This window comes from Odontesthes bonariensis, chromosome 12 (assembly GCF_027942865.1).
Source record: "Odontesthes bonariensis isolate fOdoBon6 chromosome 12, fOdoBon6.hap1, whole genome shotgun sequence".
Classification (NCBI taxonomy): Eukaryota; Metazoa; Chordata; class Actinopteri; order Atheriniformes; family Atherinopsidae; genus Odontesthes; species Odontesthes bonariensis.
In genome coordinates this window covers 23597109-23617247 of record NC_134517.1, presented here as the reverse complement: position 1 = coordinate 23617247, position 20139 = coordinate 23597109, and the positions used below count along the sequence as shown (strand labels likewise).

Genomic DNA, 20139 nt, shown 5'->3' with positions numbered 1-20139 from the left:
AGTTTGTTGTGCTTGGCTTTAAGAGGACTCCTGCTTCGCCTCAGTTCGGTTTGGTTACTAATCATCATTGACATCTGCAGAGAGACACAGAAAGGAGTCAAAGACACATCCTCAATATTGTTTTCTCAATTTGCGATGCACTTAGTGGCTCAGAATATCTGCCGGAGGTTAGTTTATGAGGTTTGGTACCGACCACACTGATAAAGTCTGTTGATTTTCAGCTTGTCAATGTGACTGAGACTTGATGCCTGTCCGAACTTTATGTTCCTGCTGTTCTTAGGTATGATGGTTGGTTGACCATCCATAGAGTAGGAATACCTACACATTAAATATGTTAAAAACAACACTGTAAGCAATTAATTAATATGTAAATACAGTATATATAGATTGAACCACGTGCAAATCCTCACTTACATCCCAAAGTGCATGATTGAGCTGTAGTCATATGGAAGGTCCATACTGTCAGTCTTGAACTTCTCGAAGTTCCTCACTCGATCTGAGAGGAGACGCTTATATTCAATATGTGTTAAGATTGTTTGTATGTTTTGTTTTTGCTTCTGCACACAGTGTTAAAAAAAAACAAAAAAACGTCTAAATCTTTTTCTTTGAAAATCAGTACAGAAAATACAGTGAAAACACATTCTATGATTGGTAGTTTTGCGGACGTTTCATTCCACTTAGCTCTTTACAATTACCTCTCCAAATGTTTGGCCACATGATGGTGACATAGTTGTCCCGGTCAAAGCGGGACTGCTCGTGCACAAAGCCCAGGGCATGCATGAATTCGTGGGTAATCACTCCAACCTGCATGCAGTCAGGATTCTGGAGAGACACAGTTTGTTTTCCACCACGAGCACCAAGGTAGGACCAACACCTAAATTCACACACGCATGCACAGACACACACACAGTAGCACAGAGGAGCAAAGTGAGGACGTGACTCATCGCATCGTGCATCTCCTTTACACAGAAAAACATTTTGATTAAGGCGTTAACTTAATTCAAACAAAGACAACCGTGTTGTTGCTTCGAACTTTCCATAAATGGCTCTCACCCAGACTTTGGCTGGATGTCAATGTAGTCTCTCTGGTGAGTCCGAGGAACATATCGCACACAGGTTCCATCCTCTATGTTGTCCATTCCTTTCTTTATCAGCTTTGTGTCAATTGCAGCTGTTGATTTGTGAAGAAAGTGTGCGGGGTTAGGATTTACAAATGATTGGATGCAAAGATTGTCAATCTAAATAAAAGCGTCATACTGTATTATACTGAGCTGATCAAACACTGAAACAACATACAGTACTGAGGTGAGAGTGTATATGCAATATAGACATGTCCATCCACTGATTTAGACCAGAGGCAGCTCCGAGCAAAGCAGACTTTGGAGCGCCTTCCAGAGGAAACAGCGATGTCCCCCTCTCTGAGAGTGGTTGTGCCATCTATGATTCGGGAACCTGACACAGAAATCAGTGCAAAATGAATCAGTCAGGGCAGGGCAACAGGAGTTTTTCTTTTAAATGACAATGCGGAAACGTCAAAGGAACTCTGGTAAACAGCGTGCAACTTGCCATGAATCTCATTAACTTTGATGATTTTATCCATCGCTGTTCCTTCGTTGTGCCCTTCCGGTTCTTCAAAAGAAGAGTGAGTCAGCGTGTTTGCCGTTACTCCAGTCCAACATTTACAGACAGATTAGAACTAAAGAGCACTTACCTTTAAAGCCACTGGGAACCCATTTGGGGCTCAGCAAATATTTCTGGGGGGAAAAAAAAAAAGATTTGTGAGAGGTTCATGTAAAAATCACACTCTCATCCCATCCTGTATCCATGTATATTTACCTGAGTATGCACGGCAGAGAGACAAGTGGAAAGCACACACAGGAGGATAATCTGCTCCATCTTTGCAGGTCAGGTTCGTCTTCAGTGTTGCTATTTGACCCACACTAACACCCAGCTTTATAGGTGTTCCCAGTCACTGTCCTCGCATAATACCCATGATTATCTCAGGTAAATTACAGAGATGCTGTTATTTGTTTGTGAGTGAGTTTAATCCCCTAATTAGTTTGATTTTTATTTTTTTTCATTTTCCAAAAACAACATCTCCAACAGCAACATAATGTGAGGTCCCGCTGTGTATAATAACAGCTCCACTTCAATGACAGGCTTTAAATTGAACGGTTCAATGTTTGGCACAGAACTTGTACAATTGTAGGCTTTAGATCGCCTGTACATTTACGAGGAGTACTGTTTTCTTTCTACTGAAACTGGGCTTACCCATAGTTCTCGTGCCATATTGTGCACACCCTAACGTATTCTTATACCCATGCTCGTAAGTCTTCAGATACGTTATCTTGAGCTGTAATAGGGATGTGTGCAAGCATCGTACAATAACATCTAATGTCTGACTGATGCACACTGTAATTCTTGAAGATAGAGTGGTTCATATATATGTATTAGGCACCACAACAATTTCTGTTGTTTCTGATATTTACCAGAAGGCATTTGTTATTAAAGGAGGAAACCTGCCATTTAGTGATGTTTGTGGGTTTCAAACTTTCGGCAGTCATTGCTTGAAAGGGATTCTCAAGAATTTAAAGAAAAATAGCGTTTTATTTATGTCCATTTATTTATTTAATTAATGAACATGTGTGTATATATGCATACTTTGACCTTTAGAAGGTATTAGCTTACATCTGTACATGCGTGTATTTATCTGTGCAAAATCTTTTTTTTTTTTACAGTCAATTATGTTATAAAGTGCAACAACTCCCTCTGAGACACACGGAAAAACACTCAACAAGCAGATTTCAATCATCTGGATTTCCAGCCCCCACAGTGTGTTCTCCTGAGTTTAACCACGTTTTAAGTAAATAGACAAAAACAGACCAAACACAGTCTGCACCTTGTCATTGTCCTTGTCTTTATTCTTTACAGTTGGTAAAAAAAAAAAAAAAAGTAAAAAAAAAATAGAACAGTTCCTGAAATTAAACCAAAAATCTGACAGTGTTAGAATTAAAATTCAGGTGATTAATATGTACATAAGGTAAAAGGTTGTTTGCTTCTTTGTCCTGACACGGCCAAAGTAATACATTTTGTTTGTTGCTAATGACATGATACGTTAGTTGGGTATTAACAGTGACAATTGTCAAAAAAAATTGAAAATGATCATTTTTCTATTGAAAAATACAGTAATCAACTGATTAACAAGATTTTCGATACAATATTCTATAAAATGAATCAGTTCTCTTCATAATTAATCCCTCATTTTACATGATTTGAGATTCATTCATACAGTTCTGTTTTACAATTGACATGCATTTCGATCACATCTCTTTTCTTTTAAATCTATTAAGCATTACTTCAATCCCTAAAATATGGGAATTACAATTTTTTTATGTAAAATCTGTCGTGTTGGTGCAGAAATATGTATGGACCTTACTGGTTATTGGGTGGAAGAACTGACTTTCACATAACAGTGATACATAATGAATACCTATATTCCCGTCATAATTCATATGCAATGATAAAGTGCTAACTGCTGATATACAACTTTACCGAATCCTGTGATGTAATGATAAAATATTCTCAAAGACGCTGCAAATTCGCCTTGCATTATTACACGAAAGAAAAGTTACCGCCCGAACAGGGACTTGAACCCTGGACCCTCAGATTAAAAGTCTGATGCTCTACCGACTGAGCTATCCGGGCTCTGGCTCACCAGGCGGACGCAACATTTATAAAGCGGATGCCGTACACAAGGCACCCGACACTATGACAAACCTCGGCGAATTACACAGAAAATCGACCATGACCGCCTTTTCTGGCAATATATCTCCAATACAAGAAGAAATTTATATGGTACGTGACGTTAACATGTTACTGTTAATCTAAAGTTTTGGTAATACTGGTTTGGCAAACAGTGTTAGCAACGTTCACACTAAAGTTGCTCATCCTAAAGAACATTAGACGGTCGTTAGCAGACAAGCTAAACTGTGGTATGTTGGCGTTGCTCTCCTGCAGAGACGGATTAAAGAGCTGCAGCGTGCCATTCAGGAAAACGGTCGTAAACTGGAGGAGATCCAGCAGAAAAGGCTGTGGGCTGAGGAGGAGATCATTCAAAGGTAACGTGCTCGTCAACATCTTTTTCAGCTTGGAGCTGGACTCGGTCTAAAGGGTTAACAAACAAACAAACAAACAAACAGTTGGGCTATCAGCGCGGCGCCAGCTCAGATCATTGTTTTCTCAGCTTTACACAAGTCTAGGAAGCGTGCACCAACCTATTCCTCTCTCCACGCAGCCCTCCATGTGCCAGGCAAATTAATTTAGTTGCATTTGGAGATTTTCATTTCAGTGGTAAATGCTACACATGCTCACGTCCCTGAATTACATTGACCCCAGATTCCTGAGACGATTAAACGTTTAGAACAAGTCAAAACGTATGAGAAATGGATCATAGATTGATGTGTTTGATCTGATGTGAATAAAGCAAATTAGGCATTGTAGGAACAATTATTACTGTTTCACCGAATGTTTTACTCACCAGCACAAGTAAATGGCAGTGAACAAAGTTTCAGCCTATTACTGAAAGCAAAAGTCAAGAGAAAGGTGTACAAATCAGAGAATTATCCAGGTAAAAAGGAAACTTATTCACTGAGTGAGTATGATTTCAGTGCAGGTTGTCAACACACTTTGGGGGTATAAACAATCAAGCAACACACAAATTCCAAATAATGCACCTTTTTAAATGGTACAGGTCTCATTCATCAGGGTCCAAATGTTTTTGGATTTAAGTTATCTAAGATAATTGATTATGCAGACCACGTTGTTACAAAAAATATTTGTACAGTTGTTGAATGGCTAAAGAGTTATGGTCTCCTCCACAGTAAGAGGGAAACTGCTCGAAGGGTGGAGCTGATGATGGAAAAAAGCGAAGTGGTTGATGCATTACAGCAACTAGGTCTGCTTATAGAAGAGGAAAAGCATCTTTCTGAAGAACTGAGCGGTCAGGCTGCTATGGACAGGTATCATGGATTGCTGATTGCTGTATTTCAAAAAGTCATGCACGCACAACTAATGCTGCATATTCATCATCTTTCAGGAGTCAAATAGATGGTTTACAGGAGAGGAGAGCCAGCGCCACAAACAAGGCAAGCAGCCTTTCTGATGAAATCGTGGCGGTGAAGCAGCGTCTTGCAGAGATCGAGGCTTGTAATATGGCAGGTATGGGAAACATTTATGGTATGTGCATCCTGATTAAGTTATATTTGAAACAGATTTTACTGTGCTGTCTGTTTTGTCAACAGCCCAATCTGGGATCCCTGTACCCACCAGCAAATCAAAAAGGAGGCAAAAGAAACAGTAACATTTCAAACATCTGATTTGTAGATTAAAGGCATGTTTATTTTTATGATACAACAGGCTCACATTGACTTGTGTATATACTTTGTTACAACTAATAAAATCTCTTTTTTTTTTTTTTGATGACGTGCTTCAAGTATTTTTTTCTTAATTTCTTATTGTGGCTTAAAGTTCGCCATGAGCATTGTGTCAGAAAAGTTTTGGGATGCATTCATAATGTTTATCTGATAAAGGGAGAGTGGGATTTATTCCTTATATTTTCTTGTATTAGATATTTGTAAAAGATTTGGATTTGATAATGTTTTTGTTTACATAAATATGAGAGTATTTAAAAAAAAAAAAAAAAAAGATGCATAGTTGGTATGCACACTGTAATGTGGTGTGGGCTTTTTCCACGACTAATACAAAGAGACATTTCTCATATTAAATCAAGGGACATTTTCTTTTGTGTGTTACAGACAACACCAAAACCAGGGCTATGTATGGAAGTTTTTCTGTGCCATCAGAGTTTGAATACGAATTTCTAATATCGAATTTTTACAGCATCAAAATCAGACTTTGAATTTGAAAAACCAACAGTGGAAAAAAAAAAAATCAGTGGAAAAAAATTCAACTTCCAAAAATTCAGTGGAAAAAAAATCAGTGGAAAAAGAACCAGACTCAACATCCGGGTAAACAGGGAGAAGCAATCGATCCCTGTCTCAATTCATCCAACGGCAGTCAATCAAGTTACGCTCCATTGGACAGATCAGCCATGTCCACCAACGCGGGTGATGGTGCTTCGGTGAGTGAGTTTACTTTATTTGCCATTTGTGTTAATAAAATTGAGTAATAGATATTACTCAATTTCTATTGAGCTGATCTGATGAATTGAGACAGGGATCGATTGCTTCTCCCTGTTTACCCGGATGTTGAGTCTGGTTCTTTTTCCACTGATTTTTTTTTCTACTGTTGGTTTTTCAAATTCAAAGTCTAATTTTGATGCTGTAAAAATTCGATATTATAAATTCATATTCAAACTCTGATGGCACAGAAAAACTTCCATAGCCCTGTCTTAATTCATCAGATCAGCTCAATAGAAATTGAGTAATATCTATTACTCAATTTTACTAACACAAATGGCAAATAAAGTAAACTCACTCACCGAAGCAGCATCACCCACGTTGGTGGACATGGCTGATCTGTCCAATGGAGCGTAACTTGATTGGCTGCCGTTGGATGAATTGAGACAGGGATCGATTGCTTCTCCCTGTTTACCCGGATGTTGAGTCTGGTTCTTTTTCCACTGATTTTTTTTTTCCACTGAATTTTTGGAAGTTGAATTTTTTTCCACTGATTTTTTTTTTTTTTTTTTTTTTTTTTTTTCCACTGTTGGTTTTTCAAATTCAAAGTCTGATTTTGATGCTGTAAAAAATCGATATTAGACATTTGTATTCAAACTCTGATGGTACAGAAAAACTTCCATAGCTATGCTTCACCCAAAATATACTATTTGTTTTGTGTAGGCAGAAAAATATCTTAGGGATTTCAGAAAGTTCTAATGAGATGACCTGATATGTTTGATCTACACCAGATCTACACCAAAAACTCTCCCAATTCCCATAATTCACTCCTTTGACTTCGCCAGTTGTATATTTGGTCACAATGTGCGTTAATGTACATTCGTCTGCGTGCTTCGCCCTTTTTGCCTTTGGTATTTTTGGTGCCTTTGGGCTTCCGTAGGCTGTATGAGGAAGCGCAACACTTTTAGCTGCCTTCTCCCAAGTCCTTTAATGGTAAGTGCTTTTTTAAAAAAAAAAGTCTTTTAGTTGTGACTTATGATGATTATCCTATCCTTAAAGACTTATTAAATAGATAGCTGCGTTTTTTGTATTTTTTTAAAGAAGCCACCTTCCATACTACACGTGCCGTTCAAAGGGTAGTTACTCACGTTTACATCATCAAACCAACGTAAGCTTTAAAAACTCAGTGGGGAAAGCTGTTGAGACGTCGCTGACAGCTCCTAACAGCAATTTTCCTGCTGTGTACAAGGAGGAGAGTGACTGAGTTGTTTATAGTGGATGCGCGTTGGTAATTATTGTGTATATGTCTGTGCATAATGTTTAGATGCCTCCATCCACAGCTTATAATGGGTTTCTGTGTTTCTGTCATCTGGAAGGGCAGACCAACAAAGAAACGATGACAGCCTGCCTCGACTCCCGCTCCGTCTTTGACTTGTGCTCGAATGAGGAGGCTTTTGACTTCAGAGAGGTGAACCCCGTCCTGAAGGAGGTTGTAAACACTGACCAATCTGCGGAGTGTATGTATGAAGTGTTGCTGTCGTGTCACGTTCATAATCTGAAGGAGTATATGTTTGTTTATTTTTTAAAAATATGCTCCCTCCTGCTTTTTACTCAGATCTGGAAGATAAAAGTCCACAGGATGACATCTGGGGAGAGGGCAAAACACCTAGGGAAGTGTCAGACAAGATGGTCTGCTCAGCCTGCAAGTGCTCCTTTATTAACCGAGAGGAACAGGTGACCACGTAGCATTAAACGCTCCTTTATCCATTTACACAAATCTCTGTTCTTGTGTTGAACACCGTTGCACAGATACATTTGGTGTGTTGCAGAGGGAGCACTACAAGCTTGACTGGCATCGGTTCAACTTGAGACACAAGATGACGGGGGTGCTTCCCCTTACAGCCGAAGAGTTTGAAAGGAAGACCGGAACTGGTAAGGAAAGCAGAGGTCCCACACACAGACCGTGGAGTTTAACAAGAAGAAAAGGGGCATTGTTATAGTCTCTGTTGTCACTTTACAGGAGACCTGTCAAGTATTTCGGGCTCGGAGTCTGATTCAGAGGACGAGGACTTGGATAGTGACAATGGGGGGACAAGCAGTAATGTCACTGGCACAGATAATGAGAGCTCGGTTGACGACCATTTAATTAGTGCTCGGCTCTCCAGCAAGGTGGTTTTCCGAAACTCCGCTGGAGAATATTTATCTGTCTACCGCTGTGTGCTGCAAGGAAAGGTGAGGCAGGCTGTGCACTGCATGATAGGATTTTTTTAATTTTTTTTTAAATCCCTGTTTTCTAATTTTTTACTTGTGACGTTTCAGTCAGATGACGAGCCTGATGCAGTGTCCTCTCTTAAGGCCATAAGTAAGAAGACTGTGTGGGTCATTCTGATGACAGGCGGAGGCCACTTTGCTGGTGCAGTGTATGAAGGGTAAGGGTATTTATTTATTTATTTAAAAAAAAAAAAACATTTTTGTCTGTGGATCACGTTTTATAGTTGGAATTGAAAGCACGATTGGCAGGCAAACGCGATCTACTTGTGTTACAGAAAAGATGTCCTTCAGCACAAGACTTTCCACCGATATACAGTGCGAGCAAAGAGAGGCACAGCTCAAGGACTTAAAGATTCTCAGAACCGCAGTCACACGCCGAAGTCTGCTGGAGCTGCGCTGAGGAGACACAACGAGGCGGCTCTTGTCAAGGCAAGATCACAGCTCCTTTATTTTGCCCCTTAGAGTTACAAAGCAAAGTGGAATTGTCAGGATGGTGCTCTTAAAACATGTCCCATAATAATCTAAAAAGACCAATCCTGATTATGCTTTAAAATAACTGTGAACCTTTTTATGTACCTCTACACGTTTGTGTGATAGCATCCATCCTGATACAAGAGTGGCCTCTGAATTTAGCAGGCTTCCATCATTTTTTAGGCTTTTGTGTTGAGCTGAGACCAGATAATCTCACGTCTTTGTATGGTCCGCTGGTACAGGCACAGCACATTCTTGGGTACAGGGAGCACAAGAAGGTGCCCATTATTTACATGCCAGCGCATGATTGAGATGAAGAGCGGCTCATTCGTTCATGCTCATTATAAGACAAACTCTAGTTTGTTTGGATTTCAAGAGACATGTTGGTCTTAAACAGATGAATAAAGTCATTGGCTGCTTGTTTGTTTCATACCAGGCTGTGCATTAATCAGCACGCGATTGTTGGTATTTGTTTATTTATTGATTTTCTGTGTGACACATTTATCTGGTCAAAAATTGATGATGTAAAAAAGCCTGATTGCTGCTCTGAGATGGCCAAATAGAAGAATCTGAACTCTTAAGGAGGCAAATCTAAAGAAAAATTAGCTAAAATGGCTTGTTTCAGACAGTTGATGATCCGAGGCTATAGCGTAAAAGTATTTGGTTTTGGTAATGTAAATGCAAACTTTGTTGACTTGTTACAGGACATTCAGGATCTTCTGGTAACTTGGGCTGAACACTTGAACAAGGCCTCTGCAATATTTGTACGAGCCCCTAGCTACAACAGGTCCATCTTTTTCGGTGGGCGTACTGCTCCTCTTGAGAAAAAAGATCCCCGGATCCGCACGATACCCTTCGCCTCACGCAGGGCAACATTTCGAGAGGCACAGAGGGTACATGAGATGCTCTCCACTATTCACGTGTATGGTAAGCTGAATTGCATATTTAGAGGAACAGCTTGTTTTCTGCTATTTTCTGTACAACCACGGCATAATTCTTGAATAATCAGAAACTTTCACTCTGCAGGGAAAGACACAGACATGTCTGCAGTGCTCAGTCCATCTAAGAAGGCATGGAAAAAATCTGTCAAACTAACAGCGCAGAACAATACAAATCAAGAGAAAGGTAGGCTTTAGGAAATACATAACTCAATGTCAGAACTGTGTGGATAATATATGGCATACATATTAAGTTTGTTTAACTTTGATACTACTTTATTGCCAGCACCTACAGAAGAAAACAAATCTAGCTCAGATGAAGAAGAAGAAGAAGAAGAAGAAGAAGAAGGGGATATCCAGCTGGAGATGGTGGAGGTCACTTTAGGAACCTTGGACCTCAGGGAATCTGAAATTTATCCCTCCAGGCACAAGAGAAGAAAGAAGAAAAAGAAGGAAGAGGCCAAAAAGCCAAACAAGGGTTGGTTTTATTCATTATATCATCACAGGGGAGGGTGCTAAGAGGCAAGTTCAACACATCCAGGCTTTCTTTGTGTTGGCTGTCTCGACAACATCAGACTATATGAATGCATGGTTCCCGTGGTAACGCCGCATTTAACCAAAATTTTAGTCTTGCTTGTAAGTTGAATGCAAAACATCTTTGGTGGCTCAAGGGGTTTGGAAACTGAACATATTACTTCAGCTGAGAATCTTCATCAGGAGTTGTTAATTCAGACAGAGTTCCGTTTAAAACAAATTATTTTTAAAGGTAAGGTTAAAAGCCTTGGTCGGTCTGTTATGTAACAGATTAAATGCTGAAAAGATGTTGCTGATATATTATTGTATTGTGGTTACATTTAGTTTAATTTAAATGCCAACCACTGATCAGTGTCTTAATGTGGAACACTGGATAACTATTAAGAAGAATTAATGATTTTCTCTCATTTCTTGGGGGCAATTCGAGTATTTTTCGATAAATTGGAGTCATTAAAGTGCTCTTAATTACGTTACAATGTCAGATAACAACTCTCTGCCTGACATTATTTAGATGTTTTGAGATTCGATCAAGACAAGAATCAGTGAAAGGATGTTGCTTTTTTTTTTTCTCCCCGGTGGCGAATTCAGCCAAAGTTACCATGGTGATCTAGCCAGGTTGAAAGAGAGCCACCTTTGCGATGCTGCAAACTATTCATTTTAGGCTCGACATAGCTCGCTGAGACACAAGTCTCATTTGATGGCACACCCCTATAGATGATCTTAAAAACCACAGAAATGCTTATTTATCATACAGAAGTTTTGCATCATTGATGAAATCTCATTTTCATGTGGAACAGAAATAAGTAACATGGAAACAGACATTCAAGAAGAAGGGGTGCCAGAGGCTGCACCAGCAGAAGAAGCGGCAGCAGAAGAAGACACCCCACAACAGATGCAATCTGTGAAACAAAAGAAGAGGAAAGCACAGAGTAAAAAGCAGCTGGATGGTGAGTATAGCTGCATATATTTGTTAGTTTTATTGCACATCTTTTAACATACGAATACGAGTACCTTGGGGAAATTTTGAAAAAAGGAGTTCCATGACCGGGAATCGTACCCGGGCCACGGCGGTGAGAGCGCCGAATCCTAACCACTCGATACTCTGTTTTAGCATTCTTTGTCTTTACAGGTGTTGTTGATGAGTCGTGGGAGTATGGCATTAGGGATGAGCTCTATACAGCCTGCAAGGTTGGAGATGTGGATTCTCTCTGTGGCCTCCTCCAGCTACCTGAGGAAATGGCAGAGAGTCCTGAACAGTCTGAGAGCAACCCTTCCCTCACCCCAAGTCCTCTAAATCTTCTGAATAACCCCATAGATTCATCAGGTTTCACTTTGCTGCATGTTGCTGCAGCAGCTGCACAAAAGGCAGTGGTCAGACTGCTTCTAGATGCAGGAGCAGACCCAGCCTGCAGGTATAAGGAATTAGATAATCAAGTGTTTTATCGTGATCATTTCCAGCAATTAAAGTGAATCCAGTCAACCTAACCACTTATTTTTCCAATATCCCTTTACAGGGACAACAAAGGCCAGACCCCGTACATTGTCGCCCCCGACAAAGACACAAGAAACGTCTTTCGTAAATACATGGATGAGAATCCTGAAAAATATGACTACAGGAAGGCACAGGTAAGAATTAAATGTCCCGATTTCTGACGTGCATTGTATTACCTGCTGGTAGATAACTTGTGGTTTACCTGTGTGCAACTCAAGGTCCCCGGGCCACTAACAGCAGAGATTGAATCCAAAAAGATGGAGAAGAAAAAGGCTCAAAGGGCTCAGAAAAAACAGCGAGAAAAGGAGCAGAAGGAGGAGAAGAAGAAACAAGAGTTGGAAGTGGACGAAAAGAAGAAGTTTGCATCTCTGACAGATCGTGAGAAGGTGAGTAAAATGGGTACAGGTGATCTTTGGAAAAGAATCGTTGAAAATGTCCATTCTTTTCTTTTTAATTATAGAGAGCTCTGGCAGCAGAGAGGAGGCTGGCAGAGCAAGTAGCTGCCACAGGAGTCGGCCTCTCCAATGTCAAGTAAGTTCCCCAAGAGCCATCCTTCACTGAGCCTCATGATGTCTTTTTCAATTAGCAAACAGTTAGTTATCGAAAAGATGTTGTAATTTTCTCCGTGTGTCAACGGATTTGTCTTTATCAACAGGAGGTGCTGGTCATGTGGGGAATCTCTGCTCGGGAAGATCCCATTCCATTACTTGGAGTATTCATTCTGCACCCCTCGCTGTGTTCAAGCACATCGAAAAGCGAGTGTTCCTCCAGGCAAGACCTAGCACCACCTGGGGAAGGCTTTCGGTGGTGGAAAGCTACCTCGTTAAATCTCCCGGAGAATGTGGCTTTTTAAGGCTCTCTGTGACCTGTGTTTAATTTTCAACTATAAACACGCACTTCAAATAAAATGTTTATGTGACAAATGACCTAACTGGATGAACACATATGATCAAAAATGTACAATTTATTTATAGAACGTTCAGTTAAAGAGAAGTTCAACTTAAAATCACTAAAAACAAACAAAAACAAAAACTACAGCTTATATAAAAAAAATGTCCACAGGCTTCTTGAATAATAAAACTAATTTAAATCACCATTTGTTAACTGTTGTTGTGTTGAAAATTAAAGGAGCGGACATCAGAGCTGATATAAAACTGAACATATGAAACACTGACATCTGAAGTAATTGGGAATGTCCCAGGAATAATGTGAAATGGAGCATTATTCTTCTAAGCAGTTTCATGTTGTCAGGTTAGTAAATCAGGTTTGCAACAGTTTTATAAAACCAAATGAATTCTCAAGCAGGTGCTTCAAACAGTTTCTGGTGAACTCTGTCAAGACTTTCCGGCGGTGGAGTTGAGGTGAGGCCGGTCCATAAAGAGAACCCGCAGGTGTGCCGGGGCTCCCTCCAGCTCCAGCACTGTGATGCTGTTGGGCAGGCTGGCGCTGAGCAGGGGTCCAGGTACATACAGAGTCTGCTGGGGGCCCCTGGCCGGCCAGTATCGTCCTAAGTTCACACCGTTAATCCAAACCTGGCCCTGATCAATTCGGAAACACATCCATAAGGATACAGTTCATTTAGATTGTTTCATTTCTCCCTTAAAATATATTTGAAACCCAAGGAGGTCCCCCGGGTACATCTGTATTACCTTTGTCCATTCATTGAGCTTGAGAAAGGTGTCCCATGTCAGGCCATTTGGTTTTAAGGTCCCCATGTAGAAAGCTGGTCCAGCTGACGGTTCTCTCAGAGGAGGCGGAACGGACTTCTGATTGTCTGAATGTGGCCATCCTCGAGCAATTGCTCCATCAATGTCCAAAGGGAAGATCTCCCAGTTTGTCAGCACGTCTTTACCCAAGATCAAGTTGTTCAGCATGCCCTGGAATGCATATATTGATAATTGGCTGTATTCTGTTTGTTTTTCTCACATTTACAATTATTAACAGGCAACTGAAATAAACTTTCAATAATTCTTAGGGTTTTTGAAAAAAAAATTTAAAAATGTATCACCTCTAAATGTAACTTTCCCTAGTATTTTAGATGTCTAACACGTGTTCTGTTTACTTGTTATTGAGACCTTTGGTACCAGGAATGTATTCTTGAAGGCATTTAGTGTCGCCTTGCCTTATAGTCATTGATCTTGCTTCCAAAGTTCACTCTTCCCATGTTTTCAATAAGGATGTCCACTGTGTCCCCCTGCTGTCCTGTAACATTCATCACCAGCACTGTGTCTCTTTCCAGCAACCCCTGAAAAACCTGTTTTCACAGATTTATACATATTAGTGTTAATCTATGAATATTACAAAAAAAAAACACATACCAGACATGAAAAAAATAGTAACATGTAATAAAAAGGTACCTGACAAACAGACAAGCTTGGCCTTAAATCTGTGATGTTTTTCTCTGACCTAGAAATCTGATTGGCTAGACAACAAAAGGTCACAGTAAGCCTTTACCCCATTGACGGACACATATGCACGGTCATGAACCCCATTCAGTGGAGAGATAAGTGGCGTGGGCTCCGAGAGGTCCTGGGGCAGCGTGGTCCGATACAGCATGTATCCATAGTACTGAACACAATAGACATGACAGGTGGTAGACACAACAGTAGAAGTTCTCCATGTTTCAAGAGGTTTACTGTCACTAGAATGCTGGGATCTTCTCTGTTGTTGGACTCCGGCAGACCTCATACCTGTTTCATCTCTTCAAATGTCAGAGGATACTCCGATTTGACAGGCCCCAGGGGAGAAATCGTGTCCAACAAATTGCTGATGTTCCCAACCTGTCAAATTCCAAGATTATTATTTAGTCGCTTTTAAGCATTTCACATTGCCTCTATTAAACAACTTCCACAATTGTGTTACCTTTTTCAGGGTGACAAAGCCATAGGCAAACTTTGGAGTAGCTGGTGGCATGGGGCCAGAGGGAACCTTTCTGAACTAGAGTGGAAGAGTGATAAATTAATCATGTATTAATCCGAACAGCAACCTCAGTGGGTGGTTGTTAAATCATTTGTACCTGCATTATGACATCTCTGATGGCTAACAGCTTTTCAGTGGGGTCTCCTGCCTCATTCAGCGGGGCATCGTAATCATAACTTGTGACCACTGAGCGGAACCTGGAGTCATGATCAGCACCTTTATGAGAGCAGCAGAACATTACAGGAGACCACTGTACCTCTGGGCTTTAATCTCAATCTGGGTCATGTCTCAAAGGGACATAATCTAATGCTAAAATACCAATAACTAAATAAAATTACCATTCCAGTAGCCAAAGTTTGTTCCTCCTTCAAACATGTACCTGAGAAGAAAGAAGAGTAAGAGGAATGATTTCAGAGAAATACAGCAAAAGAGCCTTTATCCAAATGGCTTTACAAACTACATGTTGTGAGCTGGTCAAGACGTAACTGGGCTTGCTGCTAAATGGCGCATAGAAAAGGCAGGTAGGTTTCACAGCTGGGAATCGCTTTGTGCACCTCGGTCTTGCATTGGGATTGCAGACTAATCGTATTTAAGAGAAAGGAAGAAAGCTTGGGAGGATTGTGGGTTTTGGGAGACATACATGTTGACGTTGGCCCCCATGGTTAGCATTTCTCCTAGCACTCTGCTGACCTTCTGAGCGTCAACCACAGCGTGAGGATCTCCCCAGTGGTCCAACCAGCCCGTGTAGAACTCTGAGTTTACCTGCAACATAGTTTCAAAGATGTCCGAGTTGTATTTACCATCACTGCATGTTAAGATGATGAGTAGTGCATTGGTTTAAAACAAACCAGAGGTCCCTGATGTTCAAACCGTCTTTGCCGTTTGAAGGCTTCTGTTATGTTGGAGTCTAAGGAAGGGAAATAAACAATTAAAAAAATGTATTCACTCTACTAATAACCGAATCCTTCACACACTGTTCCACAGAACCAACCTGTGCCAAAATCTATGGTGGCATATAATCCTTCCAGTGTCCCACATGTCATTTCCCTGTCTGTGTTTCCATCAGTAGTGAACAGGACGACGTCCTCACCCAGAAAGAAACGGAACAGCGTTCGCAGGTGACGCATGTAGTTATAATCACAAGCGTAGTAACTTCCATACTCATTTTCAACCTGCAGTTAGGATGATTCATTAAAGCCAGTAATAATATGCTAAGACATTATAGGTATCCACTCAGTACTCTACCTGGACAGAAATGATGTTACCCCCATTGACATAAAGCCATGGTTTCATCTTAGGGAGGAGGACAGCAAGCCAGTTGCTGACTGCCTGCACGTAATCTGGCGCAGAAGGAAACCAATTAAAGGCATGTACATGCAAAGAAAGACGAAGACACACAGGTGAATGTGTTACCTGTGTCTGCTGAGCGAAGTATGATATTTGGTTTTTGAAGCAACCATGCTGGTAATCCACCCTGAAACACAAGACCAAGAAGGAAGAGATGGAGTCAGAGAACAGCTCAGGAAGATGTTTGTGATTTCCCAAGAAAAAGAGTCAAAGCCGTCGTCTGATCAGTCAGTTTGTCTTGACTCACTGCATGAACTACACAATGAGAAGCTTGAAGATCTGTGTACAATTTACACTCTTACTACCACAGTACTTGAAAGGGTGTATAAAAGAAGAAGAGGGCTGAGAGCAAAGGGCGGAATTTGAATTAGTTCAGATTGTACCACTGTATTTGAGGTCAGGGTGAATATCAAGGACACGGGTCATGGTTGCACAACAGCCATTGTCAGAAAGTCATGTATGACCATTCCTTTTTTTTTGTAATGTTAACAGATAATACAAAACATTTCCCTTCATGGTACAATATATGAATTTAGGATACCACTGGGTGTCGCAATTGAGCAGAAGAATGAAAAACACATAGAACCAAAACTGTAAGTGATACTCTTACTACTGAAGCACATCTTTACACATAAAATAGTTGTTTGCTTTGTGTTAAGATTCAGAATATTGCACATTTATCCATTAGGTTTGTTCAGAAAGACTGCCATAATATAACAGGTTATTATGTCCAAAAAAAAGTGCTTCATTTCATATCAAAAGTGGCCAAATGACCCACTGGAAGTCATGATTAATATTTGCAATGCCACTTTGTTTAATATGCTATCATTTCTTTATAATGTATACTTTATGGCACTCCTCAGCCATTCTTCTTTAGGCTGTGATGTTGGGATCTAACTTAATCGATACAACTTGTACGGTGACACAAGCAAAGTGATGTTTTTCACCATTTCCCACTCTGCACAGATGTACGGTCCTGGACGCAGGATTACCAGGAGACCTGTCTGGTTTGCCAAATCCAAAAAATGCTCCAAATCTCTGTCACCCGTGAAGTTGTGGACTCCCTGAACTGCCTCGTGGAAGTTCCAAGGCACATACCTGTGTGAAGGCAGAGAGAGGCGTGTGAACATGGGAACGTTTGTTTCAGAGCATAAATGAATAAGTAGTTCAGTGCGTTCAGCTTACACTTGGATAGCATTGAGTCCAGTCATGTACATTTTGACAAGACGGTCCCTCCAGTAGTAGGGTGGAATTCTGGAGTAGTGGATACTACCTGAGATGTACTGAAAAGGCTTCCCATCTTTCAGGAAGCAGTTGTTATTGTAGTCTATGGAGAAGGATCTTTTTGTGGAGACCTGTAAGAAAACCACAACCAGGGGAAAATACCGAGGGTAATTATTAATTTGCCATCCCGTGCGCAATTAAGTATTTGGCACCAGAGTGGACAGATGTTAATCATCGCTTGTTGTGACACATCTGTCTGCAGGTGAAACTTTAGTTGCACTTCAAAGATGATACAAATGGTGTCTTTCGCAACGGGCAGATAAGCTTCGAATTGCCACAGACAGACAAGTAAAGAGTCAGCTGACTGAACTTTCATAGGAATAAAATGTTAGCTTCCTTCTTACCAAATTTCCACAAACAGCTGAACAGGCAAGGCTCACTGCAACGAGTAACAAAACAGCAGCAGCCATGTCCGCTGCCTCTCTGAAACAGCTTGACCTAAAGCACACGCATCACTAACTTGAAATTATTCCATTACAGCTGCCTCGGTGTTTCCCCCTCTAACTTTAGCATCTCAGTCCATGGAGGAGGCAGCATTTCAGTCCATGTCCAGTCCGCTTCAGAAGCACTGTCATGTGATTTTCATTGGTCGTCAGCGCGTCCTAAAGCCCGTCAGATTCAGCCCACCTCCTCCTGCTGGGATTGGGACTGTCCCTTTAACCATAAAGCCTGGCAATTTCAATCAAATCTGTTTTTTGTTTTTTTTTACCATTTATTTTTAATTAACAAAGATATGCCGACAATTCCACTGACTGAAAAATAAAGAAATCAAAAATGATGTTACCTCGTGGAAATATGTTAAATACCTCAACGCTCAATGTGGGTAGAGTTGTACCACATAGGATCCTCGTTTGGGAATTGTTTGAGCTTTTTGAGGAAAAACAAAAATACTGAATTGAATAATCTCAGAATAAATAACACAATTCTAACGACTGTCCATTACCTAATTTTGTCATAATACAGGGCAAAGAGAAATAAAAAATGATGCAAAAGAATCAACTGAGCACACAACAGTATAGATTGGGGGGGCAGCCACCATAGACACCATATGGCATACTGCTCTCACAACATGCTTTCATACACTGCATTATGTTGGCTGAGAACAATTCCCATTGTGTTAGGCATGGTAAGACAACAAAGCAGCCAGTTCACGAAGGTCTGCTTTATCATAGCTTTGGGACCTGATTCTGTGTCTGTCTGAGCATCTTTTAAAGGTGCTTGAATGGTAATTGCATGTAAACTAACCCTAGCTTTTTTGACAAAATATTTGTTTTTCACATTGTTATGTCTCCAAAACTGCTGTGACAAACATGTAATTTTGTGCTAAGTGCGTGATGAAAATGCTACCATAATTATTTAATTTACTTGGAGGGATCTTATTTCAATTGAAGGTGTTTAGTCACAACTCAGTGCTCTTCTAAAGACACTAGGTGGCGCTTTAATACCTTTAGAGTGAAGAGCTGTGCTGGCAGCTTTACTTTATATTTCCACATTTTCACAGCTCTGTAGTTGTGATGGCAAATTTTGCAGCTTTTTGTTGCATTTTTCCACATACAGACAACCTTTTTTTCCCCTTCTTTCTTCTTTAAGTCACTCACTTTGAAGCACCTGATTGCTTTCGAGCACGTCGACACTCTCAAAGAAAGATTAAAGCTGCTTCCAGGACACATTTGCTGCTGGTGTAGGCACCACTGTGATTACAGAGAGCTCTTAAGTCTGAGCAAAGTGGCTGATGCTATACCGTGCAATGGGAGCAACAGTTTATATCTGGCTGACATGTAAACACAAACCAATCAACCACGGTAATTTGCATCAATACTGTCTGCATCTGCCTGCTGGCTTCGTATCTGGATACAGATGCACTTTCAGGGATGCTTCTACTCCTTTTTTCAGTTGCATTCCCTTGCAGTAATGACTCTTAACTCTCAACCCATTTCCTCTGTCTTTGTTCATTAGTCTCAATCTTAAAAGAATTGAAAGGGGGGAACTCATAATTGGTAATGACAAGTGATCTCAGGAACAGATAGGACAAATGCTCTGGCTCCGTGGCTCATTAGGCAACCGTCAGACGCAGTTAATCGTCCGGGAATGAGAGGAAAAGCAGCATACACTGGCTTGTAATTTGGTTATGAGCCTGATGGTGCATGAGTGTGAGTATCCAATCTTTGAACCCCCTGAGTTTAGTGGAAAATGGATATTTAAACCACAATGGAAAAAAAATCCAGTGACTAATGCACTGAGGGAGGACCAATTATTGAGGCACTACAGCAGAATAATACAAACTCTCATCACTGCAGTCAGAGACACTAACAGATGAGATCAAATTACATTCACCACAGCGCACATGACTCTTTATCTGACTTGAACTTTGAAGTCCAGTTACTACAGAAGTTAAAGGGGCTAGCCAGACCTGCCTACCCCCCCTGTCTCTAATATGACGACGCTGAAACACTCACCCTAGGGTAGGGAGTCACCTCAGTGAAGTCATCTCCCCAGAGTCTGTAATTAGATTGAACCCTCCCTTCTGTCCAGCCACCCCCAGAATAAGCCCTCTTTGTTGTCTCTGATGGAAGCAGGTGTATTCACATGCACCCTGCCCCCACATGTACAAATACAGTTAAGGTCATTTGGAGCAGCTGATGTTAAAAGGGGACCTCCACCAGTTTTACATAAAAAGACCACTTTACTTGTCAGAAAAAACAGCACTCAGTCCATTTTATGATGACACCAGCATGACATATTCACG

The 20139-nt window shown here is 40.7% G+C and overlaps 3 protein-coding genes, 1 long non-coding RNA gene and 1 other non-coding gene across 7 annotated transcripts; 2 read left to right on the top strand and 3 right to left on the bottom strand.

Annotated features, from left to right (window-relative positions):
- Position 1: 1 nt before the first annotated feature.
- On the bottom strand, positions 2–1922 carry hce2l2 (high choriolytic enzyme 2-like 2). Its single transcript, XM_075478727.1, has 9 exons — positions 1837–1922; positions 1712–1754; positions 1567–1629; positions 1297–1452; positions 1054–1171; positions 696–874; positions 415–496; positions 194–318; positions 2–74 (listed from the first exon to the last, which is right to left on the bottom strand). The coding sequence occupies exons 1-9, from the start codon at positions 1894–1896 to the stop codon at positions 58–60; spliced, it is 843 nt and encodes a 280-aa protein (XP_075334842.1). The 5' UTR covers positions 1897–1922; the 3' UTR covers positions 2–57.
- Positions 1923–3632: 1710 nt separating this feature from the next.
- trnak-uuu (transfer RNA lysine (anticodon UUU)) lies at positions 3633–3705 on the bottom strand. Its single transcript has one exon. It is a non-coding gene; the product is annotated as a tRNA-Lys (tRNA).
- Positions 3706–4881: 1176 nt separating this feature from the next.
- On the top strand, positions 4882–5407 carry LOC142396178 (uncharacterized). Its single transcript, XR_012772517.1, has 3 exons — positions 4882–5018; positions 5096–5217; positions 5301–5407. It is a non-coding gene; the product is annotated as an uncharacterized LOC142396178 (long non-coding RNA).
- Positions 5408–7065: 1658 nt separating this feature from the next.
- Positions 7066–12939, top strand: ankzf1 (ankyrin repeat and zinc finger peptidyl tRNA hydrolase 1). 3 transcript variants are annotated; one of them, XM_075479780.1, is made up of 16 exons: positions 7066–7130; positions 7514–7654; positions 7753–7871; positions 7967–8069; positions 8158–8369; positions 8457–8566; positions 8684–8837; positions 9584–9806; positions 9906–10004; positions 10104–10295; positions 11149–11298; positions 11481–11763; positions 11866–11977; positions 12062–12229; positions 12304–12374; positions 12499–12939. In XM_075479780.1, exons 2-16 carry the CDS (start codon positions 7534–7536, stop codon positions 12623–12625), a joined length of 2244 nt encoding a protein of 747 aa, XP_075335895.1. In that variant the 5' UTR covers positions 7066–7130; positions 7514–7533; the 3' UTR covers positions 12626–12939. The 3 variants fall into 3 exon arrangements, with proteins under 3 accessions (XP_075335895.1, XP_075335894.1, XP_075335896.1); XM_075479779.1 differs by having other exon boundaries at positions 7072–7130; positions 7519–7654; XM_075479781.1 differs by lacking the exon at positions 7066–7130 and adding an exon at positions 7268–7425 and having other exon boundaries at positions 7519–7654.
- Positions 12802–17936, bottom strand: glb1l (galactosidase, beta 1-like). The gene is made up of 16 exons (XM_075479783.1): positions 17738–17936; positions 17295–17464; positions 17057–17207; positions 16176–16236; positions 16008–16102; positions 15754–15934; positions 15611–15669; positions 15403–15524; positions 15101–15141; positions 14860–14978; positions 14706–14780; positions 14534–14623; positions 14298–14411; positions 13966–14097; positions 13493–13720; positions 12802–13381 (listed from the first exon to the last, which is right to left on the bottom strand). The coding sequence occupies exons 1-16, from the start codon at positions 17801–17803 to the stop codon at positions 13178–13180; spliced, it is 1908 nt and encodes a 635-aa protein (XP_075335898.1). The 5' UTR covers positions 17804–17936; the 3' UTR covers positions 12802–13177.
- Positions 17937–20139: the final 2203 nt, after the last annotated feature.

Coding starts and splice junctions, on each gene's coding strand:
- hce2l2 (XM_075478727.1), bottom strand. CDS start 1,896: ATGGAGCAGATTATCCTCCTGTGTGTGCTTTCCACTTGTCTCTCTGCC. Junction 1,630..1,711: donor GGTTCCCAGTGGCTTTAAAG/GTAAGTGCTCTT, acceptor CTTCTTTTGAAG/AACCGGAAGGGCACAACGAA. Junction 1,453..1,566: donor CAAAGTTAATGAGATTCATG/GCAAGTTGCACG, acceptor TTTCTGTGTCAG/GTTCCCGAATCATAGATGGC.
- ankzf1 (XM_075479779.1), top strand. CDS start 7,083: ATGAGGAAGCGCAACACTTTTAGCTGCCTTCTCCCAAGTCCTTTAATG. Junction 8,838..9,583: donor ACGAGGCGGCTCTTGTCAAG/GCAAGATCACAG, acceptor GACTTGTTACAG/GACATTCAGGATCTTCTGGT. Junction 10,005..10,103: donor CAATACAAATCAAGAGAAAG/GTAGGCTTTAGG, acceptor CTTTATTGCCAG/CACCTACAGAAGAAAACAAA.
- glb1l (XM_075479783.1), bottom strand. CDS start 17,803: ATGGCTGCTGCTGTTTTGTTACTCGTTGCAGTGAGCCTTGCCTGTTCA. Junction 16,237..17,056: donor TCTGTGCAGAGTGGGAAATG/GTGAAAAACATC, acceptor CTTGTGTTTCAG/GGTGGATTACCAGCATGGTT. Junction 15,935..16,007: donor GTAACATCATTTCTGTCCAG/GTAGAGTACTGA, acceptor TCCTAACTGCAG/GTTGAAAATGAGTATGGAAG.